Source organism: Lithobates pipiens, unplaced genomic scaffold (assembly GCF_037356315.1).
Source record: "Lithobates pipiens isolate NorthernLeopardFrog02 unplaced genomic scaffold, aLitPip1_a1.2 Scaffold_23, whole genome shotgun sequence".
Taxonomy (NCBI): Eukaryota; Metazoa; Chordata; class Amphibia; order Anura; family Ranidae; genus Lithobates; species Lithobates pipiens.
In genome coordinates this window covers 19,439,187-19,465,947 of record NW_027507785.1, presented here as the reverse complement: position 1 = coordinate 19,465,947, position 26,761 = coordinate 19,439,187, and the positions used below count along the sequence as shown (strand labels likewise).

Below are 26,761 nucleotides of genomic sequence, written 5' to 3'. Positions count from 1 at the left end.
TAATCCCTCCACCAAGCCCAGGTGGTACATGCGGAATGCAGGACTGGTCAGGTCTGAGGAGATCTCTACCTGTCGGCCAATTGCATTTCGTGAGCGGCCTGTTCTTTTTGGGGAGAGTGTAATACTGGGTTGAGGACAGCATAATACACTGAGTGCTGGGTTGAGGACATCAAAATACACTGAGTGCTGGGTTCAGAAAAGTGTGATACACAGAGTGCTGGGTTCAGGAGAGCATAAGCGCATTGGCAGTGCCCATCAATGCAACCTCACCTGACCCATCAATGCAGCCTCAGCAGTGCCCAGCCATCTGTACCCATCAATGCAGCCTCAACAATACCCAGCCATCAGTGCCCATTAATGCAGCCTTATGATCAGTGTACATCAGTGTCCAGCCCAATCCCATCAGCTCAGCCTAACCTGGCTGTGCCCAGGCATCTGGAGAGGAGAGTCACTGCAGCCAGTTTACACAGAGTGGGCCCCAGGGATATTCCACTTACCCATCAGGTTCAGTGTCACACTACTACAAGCCTCCTGGACCGTGTCGGCTCCTATGATGGATGGCTCAGCCTGTCCAGGAGACGGGACCTCGTGTGTCACTAGGCTGCGCTGGTTAAGCGGAAGATGGAGACTCGCCACCCCCCTTCCCTTCAGAGGAGGCGTCATAAATTATAAAGACTGAAACCCGGGGCTTTTTGGGGCCCCACTCAGGGCTATAGCCCCGGTTCCCCCCCTCCCCCCCCCGATGCCACGGAGCAGCGTGCTGTCACTTGTAGCACAGAAGCTGGGCTTCTGTGTTTACAAGTGACAGAAAATAGTGGTGACAGTGAATCTGGCCAGCCGGGGGCCTATTTTATGGTAGGGGCCTGATGCTGCAGCTCCAATAGCCCCTATGTTAATCCTGCCCTGGTGCACTTACAGGTAGTATGTATTGTCTGGAAGGCAGAATGGGGACCTTAAGTTCCCATTCCCAACTCCATCGCCCCATCATGCTATTGTCAGTCATGCACAGGTTCTTTTTTCTTCAACCAGTGGGTTGAATGAAAAAAAAAAAAACTGACAAATTCATTTGGCTTCTGTTGACATATGGATCAAAAATCGAAATTGCTGTCTTGCTAGAACTATACTGCTGCTTTTTTTTTTTTTAACAGCCCGTGTATATTCCCTGGTGGCATAGTCTACGTATAGCTCACCCACCTTGGCTCTCTACACCTAGAATTTAGCTGCCAGAGTAGGACAATGGTTTGCCTAACAATCCTAAAGATCAATTCTGGGATTACCAAATCATAGTTAGAGAATTGTCTCTTGTATCCACTGTGCCCTCAGCCTTGGCCTTGTGTGGCTACTATGGTGTCTGGTCTTATTAATGTGATAGACTTAGCCAGTCCGCTGGCTTAGGAGGGGAGTGACACAAAATAGATGCCCTATCGGGGCAGGAAGTATAAATTCAGACCTGATTTTTCAGGGTTAAACCCATGATAGCCATCTAATGATGTTGTTTAGAGCCAACCCAAGATATAATACTTCATGGACAGTGCTATAAGAATCATGGACAGGTGTGAAAGCCCACCATAATCAAAGTGCATTTTTTTAGGCTATTTGTGATTTTCTGATCACTGAGGATGGGTACAAAACAGCTGCAATGATTGGATGGAAGAGAACATTTCTTTACCAGATTCCAGATGATGTCTGCCATCTCTGCTCGGTTCTGCACAATGCACCAGATGAGAAGATCCCTCACAGGGTGGTCCAACTGCTGTACTTTTTTTACATTTCTGTGTTTCAAAGCTCCCACTTTTCCATTTATCTGAGGATACAAATTTCATATCACGTTTTAATCAAGGCTAATATATCTTTGCTAATATCTTTTCATGCACCATTGCAGGTCAAGAGTAAAGGAGGTCAAAATCTACTTCTAGCGCTCATCAGAGGTGGTCAATATCATGTCTTTTTCCTGTTCCATTTACTTCCTCCTACATCAACACCAATCAATCTCAAGAAGCAGGAGGTGAGAATAGGAGGAGGAGGATACTGTAGATGAAAGATAAAATTGCAAATGAGAATATATAGATTAAAGATTATAACTGTTCTAATAGAATAGTTATGTTTGTACCCCCTTCATGACTGCCAAACTGTTTTAAAAAGCAACAGGGATGTCAGGGCTAGTGTGCCTGTTGCAGTAGGTGGATGACATCTCCTCTATATGTTCCCCATTAATTCATTGGGCGTAGGGTTGCCACTTTTTCTTTAAGACAAACCCGAATACTTTAGTGGCGCACAGCAAAACTTTAGCATACTCTATAGGGTTTTTAAAGACCTGGGTCAACTTTGGATGCTCCAAAGAAATAGTAATGTGGTGTGCATAGTGCCCCCTCACCCTCCTATCAGACACTGTTCTGAGCTACATTCCTGTCTGAATATTGTGTCCGGGTTTCAGGTGGTCTGAAACCCAGGCACATGATTCAAAACCCAAACTGTCCGGATGAATCCCAGACAGGGGACAACCCTAAGTGGGTGCCAAGTGTGGGTCACATGGGAGGCCTACCCCCTGCGGGTTCTATGGGCTATGCCAGGCAATGAACAGGGTCACTCGTGCCAGCCCAAGGATAACACCTTGCCTGAATTATTGCTTACCAATGCCTGGGACCAGGCAAGGGCCACGCTCAAGTGAAAGTCAAACATTAAGGTAATCCCCCAACTCAGGAATAAGACACTTGTGTGTAGTGTTGTATACAGAGTTCTACCAAAGATATTGCCCCTTGTCTTACACACTTCATCAGATATACAGTATGTGTTGCATTAGGCGGGACATGCAAAGCCTATGCCCACTCCACCAGTCAGCGTACCTCTGTTACTTCACTCCCAGTAACAGAATGGGGTCCCGCCGAGCACATAGCGTGGACCCTAATGCATGCTCCACTTAACCCTCCCCATTCCGTACCAAGTAACCAGGTATTAGATCTCCGTAACGCTAATCTGCTCCCGGTGACCAAAGGAGATAATGGAATCATTTTAGTAAATATAAACTGCCAAATACCATTTATCATCAGCAGTATATAGCAGTGGCGGTCTGTGCATTGTGGGCGCATGGGCGCCCCCTCATTCATGTGCCCAGCCCCTTTCAGGGCGCCGGATGCATGGATTCCTATGGAGTGGGTGTTTAATTTTTTAAGCACCTGATTAGAACCAGAGGTTTCTAATAGGCTTAAAAACAGGGTGGGCTTGGGACGCAGAGAGTGCATTGGGGGGGGGGGGGGGGTGTGCAGTATTCCCTTATCTGTATACCTTGAGCTGTATTCCCTGATCTGTGTACCCTGAGCTGTATTCCCTGATCTGTATACCCTGAGCTGTATTCCCTGAGCTGTATATCGTGCTCTCCATACCCTGAGCTGTATACCCCAATCCGTATTCCCTGATCTGTATAGCCTGAGCTGTACTCTCTGATCTGTATCCCCTGATCTGTTAACCCTGAGCTGCATTACCTTATCTGCATATCGTGATCTGTATACCCTGAGCTATATTCCCTGATCTATATACCCTGAGCTTCATTCCCTGATCTGTATACCCTAATCTGTATACACTGATCTCTATACCCTGATCTGTATACTCGAGCTGTATTCCATGATCTGTATACCATAAAATGTATACCCTGATCTGTGATGCTGATCTATATACCATGATCTGTGATGCTGAGCTGTATAAGCTGATCTTTATACCCTGATGTGTGATGCTGAGCTGTATACCCTGATATGTGATGCTGAGCTGTATACCATGATCTGTGATGCTGAGCTGTATACCCTGATCTGTGATGGTGAGCTGTATACCCTGATCTGTGAGGCTAAGCTATATACTCTGTCCTGTGATGCTGGGGCTGTATACTCCTGACACTATGGGTGGAAAATAGGGGACAGAGTGGGTTTATTCTATAAGGGGTGTGGCTTATGAGAAGTGGGAAGGGTCAAAAAGAAAAGGCAGGGTCTGTCGCCCCCCAATCCTAAAACTTCACCACCCTCCACTAACTTGTCACTTCAATTATTGTCTGGATGAGCACTGGGTAAAACTTGGTAGGAGGAGTTTTCATTCCTCTCTGACTGTCATATGAGGCTGCATGACTCCTTACCCTCTGTCTTGACAGAGCTGATTGGCCCTGTGCCCCTTATCACATGCACTCTCCCAAGAAAAAAAAAACACAATGCAGAGGATTAACCCCTCCAGTGAGTATAACAAGCATGCTTTACTGCATATACCGTATTTATCGGCGTATAACACGCACTTTTTTCCCCTTAAAATCATGGGAAAAATCGCGGGTGGGTGTTATACGCCGATACGCCGTGATTTACTAGCGATTTTTGGGCTTTGGGCGGCTTTCAGCCGCCTTCGGCCCTTCTCGCGGCTTTCGCCCGCCTTCGGCCCTTCTCGACGGTTTTCGAGAGCGGCCGAAAAGCCTCCGAGTACGGCCGAGGCAGTCGAAAGCCACCGAGTACGGCCGAGGCGGCCGAAAACTGCCGAGAAGCGGTGAGAGCGGCCGAAAGCCGCCGAGTACGGCCAAGGCGGCCGAAAGCCTCCGAGTACGGCCGAGGCGGCCGAAAACCGCCGAGCAGTGGCGAGAGCGGCCGAAAGCCTCCGAGTACGGCCGAGGCGGCCGAAAACCGCCGAGTATGACCGAGGCGGCCGAAAGCCGCCGATAACTTCCGGGTGCCATTTTTAAAAACAAAAGTTGAGGGGACAACAATGCACAAGGCTGCAATGACGGACAAACTGCATGAAGGACAGGCTGCAATGACAAGGCTGCAATGATGGACAGGCTGCATGACAAGGCTGCAAATGACACTGACAAGGCTGCATTGATGGGCATTTAAATGTAAGTTTTTTTTCCTTAAATTTCCCTCCTAAAAGTTTTTTTCCTTAAAATTCCCTCCTAAACTTGGGGTGCGTGTTATACGCCGATAAATACGGTACATATACAGACTGATTTTACTGTTGTGGGTTTAGTAACACTAACCCCAACTTGAACTTTAACTTTCACAGACCTGTTCTTGTGTCAAAAACCAGCCCCTTATCAGCCATTTTTTTTCACAAAAACTGTTTGAAAATGTAACTCTGCTTTCATGGGAAAAAATATTGCAAACGAAAATAATAATATGTAGCAACCACCTAGATGGGTTACTAGGACAATTAGGTACATTTAGTTCCTTTTGACTCCCCTGACTCCCCTGTAATTTGTGGATCAGTGTGTGATTGCTTTGGGATGTTCAAGGCTTCACTGGCTGCAGGTTTGAATGCTCCCGCTGCCTTTTGGAGGATTCTAGAATGCATAGCTCCCAACTGTCCCTGAGTTTGAAGGAACTGTCACTGATTTTGAAAAAAGTCCCTCTATCCCTCTTTCCTCCTCATTTGTCCCTCATTTTGGTCTGATCTATATAGTTATATATAAAATGCAATATTTTGCTGCATTTGTATTTTTTAAATGCCAGTATGAAGGAATAGTAGTGGTAAATCTCCTTAAAGGGGACGTGTCCTATGCCTACATAATTTTGCTAATAGGCATCCCTCGTTCCCATCTCAAAAAGTTGGGAGGTATGTACAATGTAATGGGTTGGAATAGGCAGATCAGTGGCCTGAATATTTAAGATGTCCCAGCCAATCCCTGGGGAAGGGTGTCTAGAAGGTATATGGGGAGCAAATAAATAGTCTGGGGCCAAGACTGTTCTTGTCCAGGGGAGAGAAAGTTCAGAACCTGAAAGTCTGCTGCCCTCCTGGGCAGTCCAGCTGGGTTTTACATGTGCCCATCAAGGTCTCAGCTATGCTAGAGCTGAGGACTCGGAGCTTGTTCTGCTGAAACTTTCTGGAACCGACTAAGGGATTTCACTGAAGATTTGGTCTAAAGAGGAAAAATGTCTTCTGGAACAGACTAAGGGATTTGACTGAAGATCTGGTCTGAAGAGTTCACAGGAGAAATGTCTGCCTGGTATTAGAAGGAGGCATCCAAGTATCCAGAGACATTGTTAGTACAGATTTGTGTGTAGGATCCTAGTGACTGTGGGCTGATACTATAACTTGTGCATCAGTGACATTTCCTATGGTGTCTCAGTGTTGCTCAATCCCTTAGTTGCTGCTAGAGGGACTGTACTAAGAGACTTTGATAAAGTGAAGTGTGTCCTTGTATTACTACTCTGGGGTCCTGGAGTGCCCCAGAGATCCCTTGCACTCTATCCAAGTTTAACCATCAAAAATACCCCTAGACCAGAGTCTCTCAAACTTTTTTGTCTTGCGGCGCACCAAAAAGATCTAAAAAGTTTTGTGGCACACCTGAAAAGATTTAACAATTTTTGTTAAATTTACATTTAATATGAAGGGTGTGCCTGCTTTTGAGAGCAAATCAGATTGAAGCGAGGTTCAGTCCACAAGGGTTAGCAAAAGATTTTCACTTCCTATAATACAACTACCGTATTTATCGGCATATAACACGCACCGGCGTATAACACGCACCCCAAGTTTAGGAGAGAATTTTAAGGAAAAAAACTTTTAGGAGGGAAGTTTAAGGAAATAAAAAAAACCTTACATTGAAATGCCCATCAATGCAGCCTTATCATTGTCCATCTGCAGCCTTGTCCACCATTGCAGCCTTGTCAGTCTTCCTTGTCCACCATTACAGCCTTGTCAGTCTTCCTTGTCCACCATTACAGCCTTGTCAGTCAGCCTTGTCCACCATTGCAGCCTTGTCAGTCAGCCTTGTCCACCATTGCAGCCTTGTCAGTCAGCCTTGTCCACCATTACAGCCTTGTCAGTCAGCCCTGTCCAGCATTGCAGCCTTGTCAGTCAGCCTTGCCCACCATTGCAGCCTTATCAGTTTTATTTCTTTTTAAAAATGCTGCCGCCGAGATACAGAGCCGGATGTCCTGTGTATCTCGGCGGCGCGCCGTATTTCTAGGCTCTTCTCTGCAGCTTTTGGCTGCCTTCGGCCGTTCTCGGCAGCTTTCGGCTGCCGAGAATGGCCGGAAGCTGCCGAGAACGGCCGAAGGCAGCCGAAAGCCGCCGAGAATGGCCGAAGGCCGCCAAGAAGAGCCGAAGGCAGCCGAAAGCTGCCGAGAAGAGCCGAAGGCGGCCGAAAGCCGCCCAGAGGCTCAGAATTGCGGGGGATCGGCGTATAACACGCACCCACGATTTTCCCCTGCTTTTAAGACTGCCATCTTTGCTGACGGCTCTCTGAAATATCCCACGGCACACCTGCAATTCTCCCAAACACAGTTTGAGAAACACTGTCCTAGACTGTTCGTTGAGCCAGAAGAGTGACTGGTACTGTGTGCCCGGCTGCTGCTGTACTAGTTTGGAAAAAAAATCTGGGGCAAGACATTAGGCCCTTTCAGAAGTGAGCTCTACAAATATAGCATATGTAATTGTGAGACCAGCCATGTTGTAATATATTGTTAGTAGATGTAGCAATGTGGACTACAGTTGCAAAGTATAGTGACCCCCTGTCATTTCTATATATCGTATTGTCCCTCTAGTGCCCAGTGTCACTAACTGACATCATATTTGTGAGCCAAACCAACGGGATTGTGGGATTAGTAGTTCCTACAAATTCCAGGGATCTTTGCTACAATCAGGGAGATTGCTGGGAAGAGCTATAAAAGAGGCCGGAGACCCGCCCCGCGCTCTCTTCCTTCTGGGCCTTGTGTGTGATGGACCTCTCTGTGCAGGGAGAGCGAGGTACTACGTGGTGTACAACATTCCCAACCGGACAAGAAGGGCCTGGCACTGTTTGCTATTCATTAGACAACCATCTAGTATCAACTCGGCAGTGTGACAACCCATGCTTCGTATCAGGTGATCGTCACAGCGGATCCGCTGCAAGAACACCTCTCCGGGAGCCGCTGTTCAGATGACATTGAATCAGCCTGGTCGTTGGTGAGAGGGCAATTGTCCACCTTTGCAAACCTTTCTTTGTTGCTTCACTGGGACGCTGTGTACAGACAGCTTTACCTTAGGAACACGTTACCGCACTTCTACTAGAACACTGTATATAGACACCTTTAGCCTCAACCATTCCAAGCAATACCATTTCCTTGTTATTGCACCTTATAGGATATAGTTAATGAGCTCATGACTGCAGGTGAAGACCATCGGGCCTGCAACTGGTACATTGCTGTCATTACTGCTTAAAGGGCCCTCATACCATTCTCGTTTCTATAATCTCTCATTAGGATTAAAGGATAAATAGGCCGGCCCGAGTTTCCCTTTAGACGTATTGTCAGAATTAATGCTTAACTCTTATCCTTTCAGGTCATGTTCAAGTGGTCCTCCATTGTACATACGTGTATATAATATATTGTTATTGCCAAACAGCCTTAATGTGTATCATTATTGAGGAATTTGTCAGCTGAGCTAGGACTGTTATCCAAAGCTCAGTTGATCTATTGCCTCTTCTATGCAACAAGATCTTCTTTAAAGTACTCCAGTAAATGTTACTACAATATAAACGCACTAGACATGTGCAAGATGAAAACATTTGTTTTGTTTCGTTTCGATTCACTATTTAACTAAATTTGTTTAGTTAAATTCGTAAGCATTCGTTACATTTGTTTTTGGGATTCTTCGAAAAAATTTCTACCGCATTCGAAAAAACTATCAAATTTGAAAAAAAATTCTACCGCATTCGAAAAAAAAACTATCAAATTCTAAAAAAAATTCTACCGCTTTTGAAAAAAATGTAACCGAATTTGAAAAAGTAAACTAGTTCATTCTATTTCTATACAACCATTTTCCAAAATTCGAATTTCGTATAGAATGAATTCGCATTCAAATAGAAAAGATTAGAATAGAAAATAATAGAAAAGAAAAGCATAGAAAAACAATAGGCCAGCATAGAAAAAATTTATATACCGTATATACTCGAGTATAGGCGGACCCGAATATAAGCCGAGGCCCCCAATTTACCCCCCAAAAAACTGGCAAACTTATTGACTCGTGTATAAGCCGAGGGTGAGACATGCCTGTCCATCCCTGTGTGTGTGTCCGTCCATCCCTGTGTGTCCGTCCATCCCTGTGTGTCCGTCCATCCCTGTGTGTCCGTCCATCCATCCCTGTGTGTGTGTGTGTCCATCCATCCATCCATCCCTGTGTGTGTGTGTGTCCATCCATCCATCCATCCCTGTGTGTGTGTGTCTCCATCCATCCATCCATCCCTGTGTGTGTGTGTCTCCATCCATCCATCCCTGTGTGTGTGTGTCTCCATCCATCCATCCATCCCTGTGTGTGTGTGTATCCATCCATCCCTGTGTGTGTGTGTCTCCATCCATCCATCCCTGTGTGTGTGTGTCCGTGTGTGTGTGTGTGTGTGTGTGTGTGTGTGTGTGTGTGTGTGTGTCCAGCCTACCTGTGTCCCGAGCCTGTGTCCCGAGCCTCCGTCCCGTGCCTTGCCTCCTTGCCTCCGTCCCGTGCCGTGCCTTGCCTCCTTGCCTCCGTCCCGTGCCGTGCCTTGCCTCCTTGCCTCCGTCCCGTGTCGTGCCGTGCCTTGCCTTGTCTCCGTCCCGTGCCTTGCCAGGATCGCCGCTCTTCGTCGGCGCCTCGGCGGCCATTCTAAAATTCAAAAGCCGCGCCTCCGCCTTCGCCTGTGATAGGCGGAACACTGAATTTCCCAGCAGCCTGTGTTCCCCCTATCACGGACATCGTCTCATCCTCGTCCGTAGTACGAGGATGAGACGATGTCCGTGATAGGCGGAACACAGGCTGCTGGGAAATTCAGTGTTCCGCCTATCACAGGCGAAGGCGGAGGCGGAGGCGCGGCGTTTGAATGGTAGAATGTCCGCTGTCTGTCTGCTCGACACGCTGATCGAGCAGGCAGACAGCGATGACTCGAGTATAAGCCGAGGGGGGCACTTTCAGCCTCAAAAAAGAGGCTGAAAATCTCGGCTTATACTCGAGTATATACGGTATGCATATATAAACCCATCTTCCGAAATTCGAATTTCATATAAAATGAATTCAAATTTGAATAGAAAAGATTAGAATAGAGTAGAAAATAATAGACTAGAAAAACTATAGAACAGAATATAATTTATATATATATATATATATATATATATATATATATACAGTGGTGTGAAAAAGTGTTTGCCCCCTTCCTCATTTCCTGTTCCTTTGCATGTTTGTCACACTTAAGTGTTTCGGAAAATCAAACCAATTTAAACAATAGTCAAGGACAACACAAGTAAACACAAAATGCAATTTGTAAATGAAGGTGTTTATTATTAAAGGTGAAAAAAAATCCAAACCATCATGGCCCTGTGTGAAAAAGTGATTGCCCCCTTGTTAAAACATACTATAACTGTGGTTGTCCACACCTGAGTTCAATTTCTCTAGCCACACCCAGGCCTGATTATTGCCACACCTGTTCACAATCAAGGCATCACTTAAATAGGAGCTGCTTGACACAGTAAGGTCCACCAGAAGATCCTTAAAAGCTACACATCATGCCGAGACCCAAAGAAATTCAGGAACAATTGAGAAAGAAAGTAATTGAGATCTATCAGTCTGGAAAGGGTTATAAAGCCATTTCCAAAGCTTTGGGAATCCAGCGAACCACAGTGAGAGCCATTATCCACAAATGGCGAAGACATGGAACAGTGGTGAACCTTCCCAGGAGTGGCCGGCCGCCCAAAATTACCCCAAGAGCGCAGCGACGACTCATCCAAGAGGTCACAAAAGACCCCACAACAACGTCCAAGGAACTGCAGGCCTCACTTGCCTCAGTTAAGGTCAGCGTTCATGCCTCCACCATCAGGAAAAGACTGGGCAAAAATGGCCTGCATGGCAGAGTTCCAAGGAGAAAACCACTGCTGAGCAAAAAGAACATTAAAGCTCGTCTCAATTTCTCCACAACACATCTTGATGATCCCCAAGACTTTTGGGACAACATTCTGTGGACCGATGAGACAAAAGTGGAACTTTTTGGAAGGTGTGTGTCCAAGTATATCTGGCGTAGAAGGAACACTGCATTTCATAAAAAGAACATTATACCAACAGTAAAATATGGTGGTGGTAGTGTGATGGTCTGGGGCTGTTTTGCTGCTTCAGGACCTGGAAGACTTGCCGTGATAAAAGGAACTATGAATTCTGCTGTCTACCAAGAGATCCTGAAGGAGAATGTCCGACCATCTGTTCGTGTACTCAAGCTGAAACGAACTTGGGTTCTGCAGCAGGACAATGATCCTAAACACACCAGCAAGTCCACCACCGAATGGCTGAAGAAAAACAAAATGAAGACTTTGGAGTGGCCTAGCCAAAGTCCTGACCTGAATCCTATTGAGATGTTGTGGTATGACCTTAAAAAGGCCGTTCATGCTCGAAAACCCTCTAATGTAACTGAATTAGGACAATTCTGCAAAGATGAGTGGGCCAAAATTCCTCCAGGACGCTGTAAAAGCCTCATTGCATGTTATTGCAAACGCTTGGTTGCAGTTGTTGCTGCTAAGGGTGGCCCAACCAGTTATTAGGTTTAGGGGGCAATCACTTTTTCACACAGGGCCATGATGGTTTGGATTTTTTTCACCTTTAATAATAAACACCTTCATTTACAAATTGCATTTTGTGTTTACTTGTGTTGTCCTTGACTATTGTTTAAATTGGTTTGATGTTCCGAAACACTTAAGTGTGACAAACATGCAAAGGAACAGGAAATGAGGAAGGGGGCAAACACTTTTTCACACCACTGTATATATATAATATGTTATATAATATATACATACATATATATATATATATAAAAAAAACATCTTCTGAAGATATATAACCATCTTCTGAAACTCGAAATTCATATAGAATGAATTCAAATTCGAATAGAAAAGATTAGAATAAAATAGAAAAACAATAGAGCAGAATAGAATAAAATATAATACATATAATTTTATTTTATTCTGTTCTTTTGTTTTTCTAGTCTATTTTCTATTTCGAATTCGAATTTGAATTCATTCTATATGAAATGTGAAATTCGGAAAAGGGTTATATATATATATATATATATATATATATATATATATATATATATATATAATATTTATATATATAACCATCTTCTGAAATTCGAAATTCACATGGAATGAATTCAAATTTGAATATATAAGATTAGAATAGAATAGAAAAACAATAGAACAGAATAGAATAAAATATCATATCTGTTTTCTGTATTGTTTTTCTAGTCTATTTTCTATTTCTATTCTAATCTTTTGTATTCTAATTCAAATTCATTCTATACAAAATTTGAATGTCGGAACATGGTTTTATATATATATATATATATATATATATATTTTTTTTTTTTTTTTTTCTGATCTGTTCTATTGGTTTTCAATGATATTCTTTTCTATTATTTTATATTCTAATCTTTTCTATTCAAATTCGATTTCATTCTATATGAAATTAGAATTTCGCAAAATGGATTCTAATCTTTCCTATTAAAATTTGATTTCATTCTATATGAAATATGAATTTCAGAAAATGGTTATATAAAACCATCTCATGAAATTTGAAATTCATATAGAATGAATTCAAATTTGAATAGAAAAGAAAAACAATAGAACAGAATAGAATAAAATATCATATCTCTTCTATTGTTTTTCTAGTTTATTTTCTATTCCTATTCTAATCTTTTCTATTTGAATTCAATCTATATGAAATTCGAATGTCGGAACATGGTAACTGAAATCAAATTTGAATAGAAAAGATTATAATAGAATAGAAAATAATAGAAAAGAATAGCATAGAAAAACATAAATATTTATATATATAACCATCTTCTGAAATTCGAAATTCATATAGAATGAATTCAAATTCGAATAGAAAAGATTAGAATAGAGTAGAAAAGACTAGAATAATAAAAATGTATGTATATATATATATATATATATATATATATATATACACACCATCTTCCAAAATTAGAATTTAGTATAGAATGATTTCATATTAGAATAGAATATAAAATAATAGAAAAAATTAGACTAGAAAAACAAGAGAACTGCATAGAATAAAATATAATATAAATTATTTTAGTTTCCATTGTTTTGATATTTGTTATTTTCCAATCTATTCTCAAATTAAAATTTATACTATTTGAAATTTGAATTTCAGAAGACGGTCATATTTTATTGTATTTTATTATATTCTATTCAATTCTATTCTATTCTTTGCTATTCTTTTATTTCTATTCTATTGTTTTTTTATCTTATATTCTATTTTATTGTATTCTTTTTTAGAAATCGATTTATATTTTTCTAATTCGTTTCTAATTTGTTTTAGAATTCGACTCGAATAGATTTCGATTTTAATAGATTTCAAATTCGATTCAAATTTCGTCCACGGTTTTTCGATTCGAAACATTTTGGATTTGTTTAAATTCGTTAGTATTGTAATTCGGTAATTCGGATGCATCCGAATGTCTGAATAATGAATAATTAGTCCGAATTTCGATTCAGAACGAAACGTAATGCACATGTAAAAAACGCACTGAGTTGTTTTACTAATTACTTCAAGGTGGTGCAAAGATGTCTGAACCCAGAGTGTCAAATGGGTTGGAATGTTTACAGGGTCATGGTGATGCAGATGAGCAGGTATATCCAAGCAGTCCCCAAGGGGGTCGTGCTACATAAAAAAAATAACCTTTCCTTTTCAATCTGCAGCATTGTAATTTTCTGAAAAATGCAATGGCAACCTGAAGTGGGTGTACAGAACTTCCCCAGAAATGTTATTTCCTGCTTGTTTCTACTTGTGTGATTGGCTCACTGTTTTTCTCAGAAGTCTGCAATAAGTTACACGTCAGAGTTTAGGTATCCTCTGCAGAAAAAAAATTAATTTTTGGTGAGATGCTTCCAAAAAGTTAATCACATCTAAAGGGATGCAATCCCTGCAACCTTCTTCTATAGAACACTGCATGTGCACCAGTTGATCAATAATGAGAAAGTCACTCCCATTCATTATCACTTCAGAGCAGAAACAGGTAAGAATCTGCAACAAAGTTTGTTAAAATCCCTGCAATTTACATTGATAAACAAAGAACATTGATCAACAGAGAGGATTCATTTTGTTATCAACAAAAGCGGAGCTACTTTTTTTTTTAAAGCAACATTATGCATTTAACATTCAGATATATGAAACAAATGGAAAGAATACTCAGACAAAAATAATATTAAATAAACTAAACTACCCATAGTAAACCCTCTAAGACCCCTTTCACACTAGTAGCGCTTTACCAGCGTTTTTGGGGCGCTTTTAACCCCTGCTAGTGGCCAAATAAAGGGTTAAAAGCGCCCAAAAGCGCTGCTGCCAAAAGCGCTTTGCAGTCGCTTTTCAGGCGTTTTGCAGGCGCTTCCCATTGATTTCAGTGGGAAGAGGCGATTTAGGAGCGGTGTGTTCACTGCTCCAAAAGCGCTGCAAAGAAGCTGCCAGCGCAGCGCCTCAGCGTGAAAGCACTCGGGCTTTTACATTTGGATTGCAGTTGCGGCTTCTTTCGGGCACTTTTTTTTAAAGCTAAAGCGCCTGAAAAACGCCCCAGTGTGAAAGGGATCTCAGTGTGAAAGCACTCGGGCTTTCACATTGGGATTGCGGATGAGGCTTCTTTCAATCGCTTTACAGGCGCTTTTTTTTAACGGTAAAGCGCCTGAAAAATGCCCCAGTGTGAAAGGGGTCTAAGAAATGCACACTCTATGAATAAAGATCATTTAAAAAAAAGTAGAATGTAATTCTTTCAAACAAATTTTGGCTAAAGTAGCTCAATTTCATCAAAATCACAAATTTCTAAATAAGACCCCTTTCACGCTGGGGCGTTTTTAAGGCATTTTTCAGGTGCTTTAGCCTCATCTGCAATCCCAATGTGAAAGCCTGAGTGCTTTCACACTGAGATCCCTTTCACACTGGGGCATTTTTCAGGCGCTTTAGCTTTAAAAAAAAAAGCGCCTGTAAAGTGCCTGAAAGAAGCCGCAACTGCAATCCCAATGTGAAAGCCAGAGTGCTTTCACACCGAGGCGCTGCGCTGGCAGGGTGTCAAAAAAAATCATGCAAGCAGCTTCTTTGCAGAGCTTTTGGAGCGGTGAATACAACGCTCCTAAAGCGCCCCCTCCCGTTGAAATCAATTGGAAGCTCCTGTAAAACACCTGAAAAGAGCCTGAAAAGCGCTATTGACAGCAGCACTTTGTGGCCGCTTTTAACCCTTTATTTGGCCACTAGCAGGGGTTAAAAGCGCCCCAATAATGCTTGAAAAACGCTGGTAAAGCGCTGCTAGTTTAAGCGGCGCTTTACGAGCGTTTTTCAGGCGCTGACATTGTGAAAGGGCTCTTAAAGCACTTAGGCTTTCACATTGGTATTGCAGATGAGGCTTCTTTCAAGCGCCTTACAGGCGCTTTTTTTAACGCTAAAGCGCCTGAAAAACGCCCCAGTGTGAATGGGGTGTAAACGTTCAGATTTATCTAACCTTTTTTTGTATCTGCTTTGAAGCCACCATATTAGGTGCTCTCCTGAGAGATAGAAGACCTCAACCCGTAATACTACCAATCCCACAGTTCCCACTGCCTAATTTGCTGGTAGGTTCTACGAATGTCACCCTGTATCTGAGAATTTGAGGTTCTTTTCACTTTACAAAGACCACATTAATCACCTTGATGTTGACATGTGCCAGGTTCCTTTGCTTACGCTTTGCATCTCGGTATAGGGGCTCCGTTAGATCTCCCAGAAGATCCTGTAGGACGCGGGAGACGTGATGAAGTTCGATAGTAGAGACAACAACTTCCTTTGATCCCTCCACTGTGGCTTCCCTCTCAAGTTTGCTGTGAATCAAACTGTATGGGTCCGTATTGTTGTACAATTCGGTGAGAGTGTCCCTATCGAGGTACTCCGCCAGACTGACTCCACGCTCCAGGAACAGGCGCACAAATGAAGGTTTGTCTTCAATTAATGACAATGTCAGGCTGGGATACAGATCGGAGGGCTAGAAGACAAGCAAGAGGAAGCTCTAAATTGAAAAATCAAAATAAACAAACAAGAAAAATAATACTAAAGCAAATCACAACAAATTCCGCTGCAGCATTTTAAATGTACAGCCTATACATGTTGGAGTATATGTCCATACCTTGCAATCATATCAGAATATAATGCATGACTGGCAAATAGGGATGAGCCTTCCCCCCCCCCGGTTCGTACCAGAACCTTCGAATGGACCTAAAATTCATACGAACTTTAGAACCCTATTAAAGTCTATGGGACTCGAATGTTCAAATCAAAAGTGCTAATTTTAAAGGCCAATATGCAAGATATGCAACAGACAACACCAGCAATAAGGGGTATCTTCAGGTGTATATTGTGCTGGAGGCACACAACACCAACTAACTCCTGCAGATGCCTGTATGAGAGAACACCAGCAATAAAGGGTAGGTACAGGTGTATACTGTGCTGGAGACACACAACACCCACTAACTCCTGCAGATGCCTGTATGAGAGAACACCAGCAATAAAGGGTAGATACAGGTGTATACTGTGCTGTGCTGGAGGCACACAACACCCACTAACTCCTGCAGATGCCTGTATGAGAGAACACCAGCAATAAAGGGTAGATACAGGTGTATATTGTGCTGGAGGCACACAACACCCACTAACTCCTGCAGATGGCTGAGAAAAGAACACACTGTCCCTGCCTATCTAGCTCTTTCCATGCACGCCAACACACTACACAAGGCCGCCGTGTTGGTGGCCTTATATAGTGTGGGGCGTTGTACTAAACCCCCTGAGCTATAATTGGCGTAAACAACATGAAAGCATGGATCCATCCTGCCTTGTATCAGTAGTTCAGGCTGGTGGTGGGGGTGTAATGGTGTGGGGGATATTTTCTAGGCACATTTTGGCCCCCTTAGTACCAATTGAGCATCATTTAAACACCACAACCTACCTGAGTATTGTTGCTGACCATGTCCATCCCTTTATGACTACGGTGTCCCCATCTTCTGATGGCTCCTTCCAGCAGGATAATGCACCATGTCACAAAGCTCCAATCATCTCACCACTGGACAATGAGGTCCCTGTCCTCCAATGGCCTCCACAGTCACCACATCTCATCCAATAGAGCACCTTTGGGATGTGATGGCATGTGAGATACGCATCATAGATGTGCAGCCGACAAATCTGCAGCACCTGCGTGATGCTTGAAGGGATATTTAGCTTAACCGCTTTCATTCTTTAAGAAATTTGGTTTCCATTTTGTCTCTCTCTAACATCCACTTCACAAATATACATGCTCTAGTTTTGCTAATCTAGTTTCGTTTCTCATGTTACTGTTATCTTCTTTCAGTTGTTTCGTTTCTTGGAAAGCACATGATTTTGAGGAATCACTAGTTTCACTTTTATTGTAGGCTGTACTTGTATATGATTGGATTATCTGTATGACATGTTCAAAGGGCGGTACTTTCTGAAAGCCCCCTTTAAATATTCACACCAAAGAATAAAGATTAGATTTGATTGGAGAGACTTTGTTGTTTTGTGTCATTGACTCAATGGGCTAATCTCCCAGGCCTGTGTGGGTGATTGGACATCACACTTTAATAGACATGAAGGGGTTAAAAACCACTTCTAGACAATCTACATTCCCTTAAATGCTATCATGTCACTATGGAGCAAAATCTCTGAGGAACGTTTTCCAACACCTTGTTGAATCTATGCCACGAAGAACGAAGGCAGTTCTGAAGGCAAAAGGGGGTTCAGCCTGATACTAGCAAGGTGTACCTAATAAAGTGCTCGGTGAGTATATATATTTTGTCAAGATAATCAAAATGAGGGAAAGCGGACAATCAATTGGTCACACGTAACAACAAAGAATACGTTTGTCCAACCTTCCAGGTCCAGTCTTTAGTAAAGATCTGAGTCTCAGCAATGTCTGACCGATTCCAGGACACGGCAAGTTTCAACTGATGGTCCCAGTTCTCCTGGCCATTGTGATCAGCATTGTGGGAGGCTGAAAGACAGATATCAATGGTCACCATGTTGTTGTTTTTTTCACTTTCAAGAAAGACTTTACCTATCAAGTTAGCATAGTGTTTTTTTGGCTTATTTAAACCTTAATCAGTAAGACTGGGGTGGGGGGGTGGTGGGGAGAACTGACCACTAGTCCTGACTAGTGGTCAGTTCTCCCCCCCAAAGATTTCCATCCAAATCTGTGTCCCACTACAGGTACTCTATACCCGTTCTTGGGGTAAATCTGTAAAATTTTGTATTTTTGAAGCAACAATCTAATGGTGTAACAAATAGGTGATATGTAAAAACAAACTTGAGGATATTACCCTTTTTGAAAAATGAGGAATGGTCATACATGTGCATGACCATTCCTCATTCTTCAAAAAAGGTAATATCCTCAAGTTGCGCATGCTTTACTTATAATATATGAGTTCAGTTCTTCAGGGGTGACTGACAAGAAATGCCACATAGTAAGGAGCACTTAATGAAAATACAACATTTGAAAACAATCAGACGTGTCATCGGTAATGCTTCTACAGTCATTAAAGTGGTTCTAATGCCCCGTACACACGGTCGGAAATTCCGACGGAAAAAGTCAGATCGGATTATGTTGTTGGAAAATCCGATTGTGTGTGTGGGCTCTATCGGACTTTTTCTGTCGGAATTTCCAAGGTAAAAAGTTTGATTTCTGGATCTCAAATTTTCCGACAACAAAATCCAATTGGAACTTTTTCTGATCGTGTGTAGAGAATTCCGACGCACAAAGCGCCACACATGCTCAGAAAATATTTGGGGACGAAAGCTATTGGCTACTGGCCTCTACATAGTCCCGTTGTACGTTTTGTACATCACCTCGTTCCGAACTATCGGATTTTTCCGACAACTTTGTGCGACAGTGTGTATGCAAGACAAGTTTTGGAAAAAAATCCTACGGATTTTGTGGTCGGAATGTCCAACCGTGTGTATGGGGCATAAAAATTCAAGTTTTTTTTTTTTTTACCTTAAAATGGTTGTAAAGACAGAAGTTTTTTTTTTATCTTCATGCATTCTATGCATGAAGATAAAAAAAAAACCTTCTGTGTGTATCAATGCCCCTTAGCCCCTCTAATACCTACCTGAGCCCAATCTTCCTCCAGCGCTGTGCACGAGTGCCCCAGATTCTCCCTCTTGATTGGCTGAGACACAGCAGTGGCACCATTGGCTCACGTTGCAGTCAATCAATGTCAGTTAGCCAATCAGGAGAGAGAGGGGCAGGGCCAAACGGGTGCTCCGTGTCTGAATGGACACAGGGAGCTGTGACTTGGCTTAGCTGACCCCATAGCAAGCTGCTTGCTGTGGGGGCAGGAGAGAGGGGCCAGGAGAGCTGGTGAGGGACCCAGAATGAGGAGGATTTGGGCTGCTCTGTGCAAATCCATGCAAAGTATGACATATTATAGGTGGGGGCAATGACCTGTTTTTGTATTGTTGAGATATTGGTCAAGGCAACGCACTGACACCTTTTCTACCATTGTGCAATGTGCTGGGTGTTCAGTGTGTCCCTGCACCTATAATGAAGGGGGGGCTCCCTCCAGTCATCTACCCTTCATCTATCCATCAGAATACATGTGCGCCCACTGTGGAGACTCTTAAAAGTTAGAGGTAGGGTCTGCAGGATACAGGGTGCCTTGCCGAGGCCTGCAGCTTACGTATGTATTTTCAAATGTGTGCAACTAAACTCCTGTTTTTAACGCATACTGTTAGACAAGTTAATTTGGTTGGGCGCAAGCTGGTTGGTAAGTTGAGCTTGGAAATTCTTTGGTTTTATTTGACATGCGTTTGCCCTTCCAGTGCTCCTTGCTATGAAGACCAGTTATAGGTAGGGGCAGCGACCTTTTTTTTTGACATGTCATGACATGTTTGCTATTTTTTTTTTTGCATAATAGTTTTTATTGAACTTTTCAGACGAAAAAAAGTCAGTTTACAGATAGACAGCATAAAGTACAAATGGTATACAGTCAGCATTTAACATGGATGCATTGCCATTCCCCATTGAGACTTAGCCAGGGGCGGACTGACAACTCATGGGGCCCCCAGGCAATAGGAGATTATGGGGCCCCCAGGCAATTTGAGATTCGTACGAAACGAATCGCACATGTCTAGTGGCAGGTGGGAGGAGCCAGAACCTCCAGTGAAAGTCCCAAAAAGAAGAGGATCGGGGCTGCTCTGTGCAAAACCATTACACAGAGCAGGTAAGTTTAACATTTTTTTTTTTTAGAATCACTTAAAAGTGTATCTTAGGCCACAGTTTATGTCTATATATACACTTTAATGTGCAAGTCTAAAAAATGTCTAATGGAAAGCAGATACTTTTTCCTGTTATGGAGCCTCAGATGTTATTTTCTGCTAGTGTCAATCTCTGACCTTTCAGCAAAGCTTGCAGGATTGCCACATCCATCCCTTGATCTCCAGCCTTCTGCTCTCGGAGGATGGTAAGCAGAGACCCCATGCGGACAATATCTTGAATCTGTGGAGAAATTTGGAGACACGTGAATATCTGAAATAGGATTAAGTGTATGTTTTAGCCAAAGACTGCTAGTGGACAGATTGATGAAGTTAAAAAAAGAATCAATGAGCCACTGTGTGACCATCACTCACTTTCTTGGTCCACATGATAATTTGAGCTTCTGTGAAACTGTCGTACGACTCTGAGAAAAGATTTTGCAGCTTCTCCTTAATGAGGTTGATGGTAATTCTAGAGGAACTCAGATTCGCCACTTGTGCTATGATGTCAGCAACTCGACCAGATCCCTCCACAATGACACATGGTGTGTTGTTACACATTGAACTGTAGATGGTCTGTATGAGGGAACAATTAGAACATTGGAGAGAAGAAGGTTACCTACACTCTCTGGTGGAAAATAGGTTGAGAGTTGAGTTGAGTTGCATCTTGATATAGTGCGGTCCTTTACCCTGAAGGGTCCCAACGTGCTTACAAACACATACAAGGGCCAATTTTGTAGACAGGAACTGATTAACCTATCTGTGTGTCTTTGGGGTGTGGGAGGAGGTTGAGGTGCCCAAGGGAGGCCCATGCAGGCACAGGGAGAGCATGCAAGCTCCAGGCAGATGGTGGTGGTTGGGATTTGAACCAGTGACCCTATTTGCTGCTAGATGAGAGTGTTAACCACTACACCACTGTGCTGCCCCAAGCAAAAAGGCTGTCTCAGATAGAAATCTCTAAGGCTGGGGTGTCAAACTAAACGCCATTGTGGGAGGAAGCTGAGGTACCCAAAGGAAACCCATGCAGGCACAGGGAGAGCATGCAAACTCCAGGCAGATGGTGGCGGTCAGGATTTGAACCAGTGACCCTATTTGCTGCTAGGTGAGAGTGCTAACCACTACACCACTGTGCTGCCCAAAGTATAAAAAAAAAAAAAAAAAAAAAAAAAAAAAAGAAAAAAATAAAGAAAAAGAAAAAGACTGTCTCAGATAGAAATCTCTAAGGCAGGGGTGTCAAACTAAATGTCATTGTGGGCTGGGTCAGCAGTATGGTTGCCTTCAAAGGGCCGGTTGTATCTGGGGTGTGCTACATACAGAGTGCAGGTGTGTGTGCAGCCTCAATTCCCTTAAAGCTTCCTTGCATCTCTCCCTCCTACCTGGCCTGGCCCTCCCTGCCATGGGAGTGGAAGGTGAGAGTCGGAGGTGGCAGAAAAGTTCTAGGTCCACAGAACAAGGCCTGGGGGGGGGGGGGGGCAGATTCAGGCCGTGGGCCTTGTGTATGACATATGTGCTCTAAGGCATTAAATGTATGTAGTATAAACATCTGTACATGGAAACATTATCCATAGAATGGTCTGTATTACAAATGCTTCCAAAGCATACATGTAGACTTTCCAGCACCAACCTGAAACTAGAATGGTTTATTTACCACCTAGGAAAAAAATTTGTTTTCTATCCCTCTCCACCCAAATCCTAGTCATCTGTGTCTAGGCCTGCAGACAAATGGGATTTAACAGATTGGTAATGACACACATGCGCGTCTCATGAAAAAACACAGTAAACTATCTTTAAATAGCGTAAATAGAGTAATAGCGTCCAGGAGTGTAGCTTTATTGACAAAAGAAACTAGAGCAGTGATTCTCAACCAGGGTTCCGTGGAACCCTAGGGTTCCTCCAGAGGTTGCTAGGGGTTCCTTCAGCATTGGGCCATTTCTGCCTCTTAGATAAGTTCCCACTGACGCCATTGATCTTTTTAGCTATCTGGAAGGAGGTAATTCTTCCCAATGACCACAAGTGTAAGGACCATTCTTCCTACTGACCATCATACTAATATATTATGAGTTGTAGATTTCTAATTTTTAGCAGGGGTTCCCCGAGACCAAAGAACTATTTCAAGGGTATCTCAGTGTTGAAAAGGTTGAGAAAGGCTGAACTAGAGTCTACAGATCCAAGCCCAGGGGACATTGGAAGGTCAACATGGGCTGTATGAAGATTCACAGGCTTCTCAGTAAAAAAAGATGAACTTTGGGATAAGCAGATACTATTTAACTACAAGAGTCGTGTTTTCATACTTGAATCTTGCTACTAGCTTTAAAAACTAATAACTGAGCTTGCAAAGGTATTTAGTGCTAACAAAGTGCTTTTATACCTACAATATAGCAACTATAGACCTGATTGGGCATTTATGAACTCACATCCAATGTTCCGGGACCTCCTTCCAGCACCACACACACTATAGGGATTTTAATGGCTGTTCCTGGGATAGAGAAATAAAATAACATAAAATTGCATCTTAGCTTTTTGTGGGATGAATATGTCTTAGCCCTTGTACACACGGTCCGACATTCCGACAACAAAATCCGTCGGATTTTGTCCGAAACTGGTGTATCATACACACGGTCGGACAAAGTTGTCGGAAAATCCAATCGTTCGTAACGTGATGACGTTATTTAGTTACGATGGGACTACGTTCAGGCTAGTAGCCAATAGCTTTGGTCTAGGAATTAGATCTGAGCATGCGTGGCACTTTGTCCGATCGGAATTCTCTACAAACGATCGGACAAAGTCCAATCGGATCATGTTGTCGGAAAATTTTTATATCCATCTTTCAAACTTTGTTGGTCGGATATTCCGATGGAAAAAGTCAGATGAAGCCCACACACGGTCGGATTATCCAACAACACGGTCCGATCGGACATTTACCGTCGGAATGTCCGACCGTGTGTACAAGGACTTACTGTTACAGTCTCAAATAAGCAGTCTGAGTGCATTGTATATTAATGTTCACAATTAATCTGTGCTGAGCCATGAACCTTTGAATGCTCATTTAACCCAGAATTATATTTTTGTTGTTGTCAGGGCTGGACTGGGACAGAAATGTGGCCCTGGACTTCATCTAGACCGGCCCACTTACATTTTGAGTGTCCCATCACCAGCCCCCTTACAACAGAGTGTCCCATTACCAGCCCCCTTACATCAGAGTGTCCCATCAGCACCCACTTACATCAGAGTGTCTCATCAGCAGCCCCCTTACATCAGAGTGTCCCATCAGCAGCCCCCTTACATCAGAGTGTCCTATCAGCAGCCCCCTTACATCAGAGTGTCCCATCAGCACCCCCTTACCATTAGAGTGTCCCATCAGCACCCCCTTACATTAGAGTGTCTCAGCAGCCCCCTTACATCAGAGTGTCCCATCACCAGCCCCCTTACATCAGAGTGTCCCATCACCAGCCCCCTTACATCAGAGTGTCCCATCACCAGCCCCCTTACATCAGAGTGTCCCATCACCAGCCCCCTTACATCAGAGTGTCCCATCAGCAGCCCCCTTACATCAGAGTGTCCCATCACCAGCCCCCTTACATCAGAGTGTCCCATCACCAGCCCCCTTACATCAGAGTGTCCCATCAGCAGCCCCCTTACATCAGAGTGGCCTACTGAGCCATCGGCCCACCGGGAAACTCCCGGTAGTCCCGATGGGCAGTACATGCCTGGATGTTGTTGATTTACTAAAACTGGAGAGTGCAAAATCTGGTGCATGGTAGCCAATCAGCATCTAACTTCAGCTTTTTCCATTAAACTTTGAAAAAAATAAAAACAACAAAAAACTGGAAGCTGATTGGTTTGCAGAGCTGCACCACATTTTGTACTTTCCAGTTTTAATAAATCAACCCCTTTGTGTCAGGTGGATAATGGAGAGTAAATTAATAGACTTCTTTAAAAATGAGGGGAAATACCCTTTTATTTGGCACTAAAACCAGCGCCCTCATTCAAAGATTTCCCTTTAACCCCTGTTCTGGTGACTGCCATAAAAATGTAGAATTTCCTATCACTTTCTATCCCAAGACAATGGTCAACATTAAAAATAGAGGACACCAAGAGCAATAAAACCTGACAGAGGACCTAACCAGTACTTACTATATTAAGGTTTGGGCTTTAGATACACTTAAACCCAACTAATTACTTCTTGTAACTCTCAGAGGCATTACGTTTTGTGAAGGACACAACAGGGACAGGGGTTTTTGGAGGGGATTGTAGGGTAGCCTCATGGACCTTGGCATTTGAGGGAGCTACAAGCATTCAGGAAGATGTCCTGTTATGTAATGCAAGATCACATATTAATAACACATTTAACAGTCAAGGAAGCCATGATGGTTTCTGCCAACTTGAAACTCAGTGAGAAGATGTGAAAAGAAAGCTGGTTAATGAGATGTGGACAGCCCTGGGTCTTTTTGAATACTTGGTTACTGGTGCCTGATTGTCTGGCCTGGGGAATTGCTTTGACTGTTAGTCATAAGCCCCGTACAGCCGAATGCCTATGGTTCAACAAAACCCGGCCGACATTCGGCCCGTGCTTATGGCAGCCGATTCGACAGATGGATGTGCATGCTGAAAAACCAGCAGCTGACCGGTTCCCCATCAGTGTTCTCAGCCAATGGCTGAGAGCGCTGACCCGGGTGTTCTGGCGGGGGGGCCGTCCCCCAGTCAGAACACAACAGCTAAGCGGGGGAGATCGATGTACTGACGTTGAATAGTTAGTACAGCAGCTCCGCACAGAGCTGTCATTTTTTTTTTGTGATAGTGTGTACCTGGCTATATTGATAAGACTTGTCTAGAGATCACTGTTAGCTGTTAGGCTCGGTTCACACAGTACGCGGCACGACTTGCAGCGCCGCGACCTGCCGCGACCTCAGCGGCGACTTGCAAAACGACTTCTGTATAGAAGTCAATGCAAGTCGCCCAAAGTCGCCGCAAAAGTAGTACAGGAAGCTCGGTTCACACAGGGGCGACTTGTCCAGGCGACTTCGCCGCCTGACAAGTCGCTCCCCGTTCTGTACTACGGAACCGTTCTAATAGGAGCGACTCAAGTCGCTCCGACTTAGAAAAAAGGTTCCTGTACTACTTTTGCGGCGACTTCGGGCGACTTGCATTGACTTCTATACAGAAGTCGTTTTGCAAGTCGCCGCTGAGGTCGCGGCGCTGCAAGTCGTGCCGCGTACTGTGTGAACCGAGCCGAACCTTTTTTCTAAGTTGGAGCGACTTGAGTCGCTCCTATTAGAACGGTTCCGTAGTACAGAACAGGGAGCGACTTGTCAGGCGGCGAAGTCGCCTGGACAAGTCGCCCCTGTGTGAACCGAGCCTTAACAAAATTGTTGTTTGAAGTTTGCATTGTTTATGTGGTTACTGCTCCTATTTTTGAAGTGTATAAAAACCTGTATTTCTGTTCAATAAACAGTCATTCCTTTGGTTTTTACCTCAACATCGTGTCTGTGTACTATACTTGGGGTAAAGGACTGGTATTAGCTACCGCTTCTCTGGAAGGGTTAGAAAGGCAGATGGCCCCGTTTGGCAGGGTCACCCAGGCAGGATGCCAGGCGGTCTGCCACATTTGTTGGCAGCGGTGGAAAGCTTCCTTCAGTCTGGGACATCCAAACCACCACCGGGATCTGAGGTCCAGTTAGAAGAAGAGGAGCAGTACAGATACCAGTACCCCAGTATTCAAGAAGCCCCAGGGCTATCCAAATCTCATTAATCAGCTTTCTTTTCAAATCCATCTTCTCATTGAGTTTCAAGTTGGCTGAGACCATCATGGCTTCTTTGACTGCTAAATATGGTAATAATATGTCATCCTGCATTATATATGCAACCAATGTGACACTGCGCTGTCCAAAATTAGCAGCTAACAAGCCAAACATGGATATTTTTAGCACAGACGTAGTAAAAGTTATATATAAAGTGTAGCGCTAAGTAGTGATATGTGAATCTGTGAAAATAATAAATTAGTGACAAAAAATAATCTCAACCCTTGCAATATTACATGCAACTATACAGTGCACACAATATACACAATGTATAAAAAAGTAAATAAATAAGTAAAGATGCAATTTAGAAAAATTAATACAAGAAGTCCTTGTGTAGAAGTGAAATCCCAAATATGAAGTGGAAATTTTCTAAAGAGCAATCCGAGGGTTGTTCTTCCCCAAAAAAGTCACCCAAGTGCCGATACCACCACCTTGACAGATGTAGGCTTACGGGATATTGTTGACCCGAATGAACATATATTCACAGGGTCGCACGTGCTTATTACTCCAATCTGGGGAGCAGACTCTCAGATCGTGGATCGATTAATCAAACCATGAGGATTGCCTTTCTCCAATTCATAGACACACTTGATCATAACCATTAAAAAGAGATCTCCGACACCAACCGGAATCAACATAGGATAGAAAAATATGGCCAAAATAGCGTGATACCGTTTAAAATAAAATTTATTAAAAAAATAGTAATAACCTTACATTTA

The 26,761-nt window shown here is 43.3% G+C and overlaps 1 protein-coding gene across 2 annotated transcripts in view; it reads right to left on the bottom strand.

Annotated features, from left to right (window-relative positions):
* LOC143927234 (transient receptor potential cation channel subfamily M member 2-like) overlaps positions 1–26,761 on the bottom strand; it is a 219,172-nt gene that overhangs the window by 121,352 nt on the left and 71,059 nt on the right. For both annotated transcript variants that reach the window (XM_077451231.1, XM_077451230.1), the window contains exons 8-13: positions 22,659–22,720; positions 20,620–20,820; positions 20,386–20,488; positions 17,865–17,986; positions 15,644–15,973; positions 1,670–1,804 (exon numbers count right to left, since the gene is read on the bottom strand). In XM_077451231.1, coding sequence (XP_077307357.1) covers positions 1,670–1,804; positions 15,644–15,973; positions 17,865–17,986; positions 20,386–20,488; positions 20,620–20,820; positions 22,659–22,720 — 953 coding nt within the window. The remainder of the gene's footprint in view (positions 1–1,669; positions 1,805–15,643; positions 15,974–17,864; positions 17,987–20,385; positions 20,489–20,619; positions 20,821–22,658; positions 22,721–26,761) is intronic.